General features: G+C 38.7%; 1 protein-coding gene across 1 annotated transcript; it reads left to right on the forward strand.

The window, feature by feature from the left end:
* Positions 1-399: 399 nt before the first annotated feature.
* On the forward strand, positions 400-1,896 carry LOC108679016. The gene is made up of 5 exons (XM_018167524.2): positions 400-462; positions 772-869; positions 1,014-1,135; positions 1,283-1,378; positions 1,759-1,896. The coding sequence occupies exons 2-5, from the start codon at positions 821-823 to the stop codon at positions 1,894-1,896; spliced, it is 405 nt and encodes a 134-aa protein (XP_018023013.1). The 5' UTR covers positions 400-462; positions 772-820.
* The last annotated feature ends 1,320 nt before the right edge of the window (positions 1,897-3,216 follow it).

The raw sequence follows: 3,216 nt of genomic DNA on the forward strand, positions 1-3,216 counted from the left end.
TTGCCCAACTTCGCACAAATAAATCACAAAACTTCCAGCGAGATTGGAGCAGAGGTTTGGGCTGTGGGATTGCGAGAGTGAAAACTTTACCTCGCTCTACAATCGCACGTACTGTGAGTAGAATAATGACAGCTCGTGCAAAGCACAATACGCGTAGAGGCGCGGGGTAAAACCGGGGGGCTTTGCGCCCCCCAAATCAGGGGTTTTACGTCATTGGCAACAAGTAAGATGTAACTTTCTATTCAAAACAACGTAAAAAGTAAATTCTAGATGCTTACGTTGATTATTTAGTAGTAGTAGTAGCTTAGTTAGTTTCGAATACGTTAAATTTGTTAATTCAGTTCTAAGCTATATCAGTTGATGTTGCACAATTCATCCTCAGGTTTGGGCTTGCGTGCTAGCGTCACTTCTTTTGGTTGGAGCTTTGACGAGTTTACTACATCTGGTGCACTCCTACTTGAAGTATGTAAATGAGAAAATAGACTGAACTCATTTGAAGCAAATGAATGTCGGTTTGCTCTATAAATTATACTATATAACATCAAATACTTAGGACAAATTTGCATTGAAAGTCTGCAAATCTGAATCTTAGGACAAATCTGCATGATTTTACGCCAGAAAATTATTAATATAATGCTTAAAATGCATGATCTGAGAAGAGCTTAAAAAATGACAAACTTATTTTTCCTTACGCTGAATTTTAATTAGAAAGATACAGCAGTAAATTTGTTCATATCCAAAAGATAAACATTCTGTACCACCAATGCGCAGAACTGGCACCCGTGATTCGCCACGACGAGGTCGACACTCCAAGTATGAAATGGGAACCCGTGGCTACACCTGGGCGCTGAAAATATTCCTGAGTCAAGGTTGTTATTTCCTCGTTATTTAATAAAGAAATATTTTAAAAAATTGAGGCTTAGTTAGCATGAATGTATTAGAGGTAAATAGCCAGGTTACGCCGCTAAAAGGGTTCAGTCTGCAATTTACTTTCATCGCAATATTTTTCGCAGATCTGGCAGACACGCCTAGTAAAGGTTCGGGTCGAATACTTGGTACTTTCTGGCTCTTCATTTGCTTCATGATCGCTTCATTTTACCGATGTAACCTCCAAGCCATCCTCGTCAACGAAAAGGTAACTGTCCTATACATTTGTATAAAATTTATTTGCTCAAGAAAGACCTAAACAAGCAGTGAATGGCCATAACAGATCAGTATGTGTTTTTTTTCTAATTTATTCATCAGCTCATATTGATATTAACGCACCTCGCATTTTCTCCAGATTAAGGTTCCGTTCAACTCTCTCTCGGAATTTCTAAACCAAGAGGAGTTCAAGTTATCATGGATCAACGGCACGGTTTACGGCGATTCTTATCAAGTACGTAATTCAATTTTCAAGTTCAATTTTTATTGTTCTATGGGTAAATCTCAAATGCTTCTATAAATTTACCACCTAAGAAATAGATAAATTTGTATTCGTGAAATCAGCCAAATATCGCTGCAGTTAGCAAGGTTAGTAGAAGGAGTAAGAATTTTTTGAGATTCTCTTTTTTTCTGGGTCACTTATTCTTTGATAAAAAATGATATTGGCCGGTGCTATTGTGATTTATCTCAAATGATACTGAAAGTTCAATGAAACATGAAATCTTTATTTAAACGTGTCTGGAGCTGCCAGTCTAGATCACATGATATTTTAATATTGAACATATACATATACGAGTTTATTGAACATTTAGTCAAGCCTTGGTTGATGTGCAGCAAGCATCAATAACCAACCCGAATTCTTCCCGCGCTCGACTCTGGGCGAAGAGGAGCGGCATCCAGGCAGATCCTGACGGAGTCGTTGAACTTGTTCTCCGCGAAAAACTCGCAGGTAAATTATCTCGATTATTCTAGATTCGATTGGGAGCCACAGTGTGCACTAATATAAAAAATCGCATGTTAAGATAGTGAAATAAACAGTAGCCAGAGGTGGGCAGTAGCGTGCTACATGTAGCGGCCGCTACTAGCGGCCGCTACATTTTCAGTAGCGGTAGCGGTAGCGGCTCTACATTTAAGGCAATGTAGCGGTAGCGGTAGCGCCCGCTACATATTTAAGTAGCGATACGAGGTTTTGCCGCTACAGCGCTACCGCTACATTTATAGATAAAGCCTTCAGATTTTACTTAAGGGGGCCGGCTACCCTCCAACAAAACTTTTTGTTTACAGACGGATCGTTTTGAAACTTGGTACACATATGTAAAGCAGAAATCTAAGACCTTTTTGTTCATGTAAATTTAAAAAAATGAAAGAAAACGTGGAATTAATAGAAAACGGCATATAAGGGGTACTTCAAAAAAGTTGATAACTTTGGCAAATCACATGCTACGATGTCGATACACATATCATTCGATTTGTAACAACAATATCTAGGGAATGTAGAGCCCCGATTTTTTATTTTACTCATCGTTTTTTTTTCGCGTTCTTCCCATTTTTTTCACATTTTTACCCCCCACCTTCCTCCCCCTCCCATATATAAGTCAAACCATGCACATATTAAAAAAGGCTTCTAGAGTCGCTAGGTATTGTTTTTACAAATCGAATGGTATGTCTCTCATTGCCGTAGCTTGAAAACAGTTGGAGTTATAATTTTTTAAGATGGCGTTTTTTGGATTTTTAAATTGTTCAGGGGAGCCATATAAAGTAAAATACATTGAAAACAGCAAAATATGCCCAAAAAGTCTTGATATTGTAGCCCAAGCTTTGCCATTGCCAATTATTTGCATTCAAGGTACCAGCACGCGTCTTTAGACCTATTTATGTTCAATTTAACACGCTACATTTAGAGCATGTAGCGGTAGCGGTAGCGCCGCTACATTTCCAAGTAGCGCTGCCCAGCTCTGACAGTAGCTAATACCTACCAAATGATTTCGGGTATCACCGGTACGCGTTTGAAAAGGTAGCTAATTCATCCATATAGGGGACCTTGATGCGGACAAATTAATTTTCTCTTTCCGGATAAAATTTAAAGATAATTTAAAAATTGTACGTACTGTTCTGAATCTTGTCTGAAAATTTTAGAAACAGGCGGGTAAATTACCGCTATACCGGATTGATACAATTTTGAAATATTCTGATTTCACGACAATTAGCGTTAAATTCCAAATTTCCCTCACAGTTGTTGCACAGGACATGCTGCTAAAGGGCCACATGGCGGCCGACTTTTCGAAGGTAGGC

The sequence above is a fragment of the Hyalella azteca genome, unplaced genomic scaffold, assembly GCF_000764305.2.
Source record: "Hyalella azteca isolate HAZT.00-mixed unplaced genomic scaffold, Hazt_2.0.2 contig10791, whole genome shotgun sequence".
In the NCBI taxonomy this organism is placed as follows: domain Eukaryota; kingdom Metazoa; phylum Arthropoda; class Malacostraca; order Amphipoda; family Hyalellidae; genus Hyalella; species Hyalella azteca.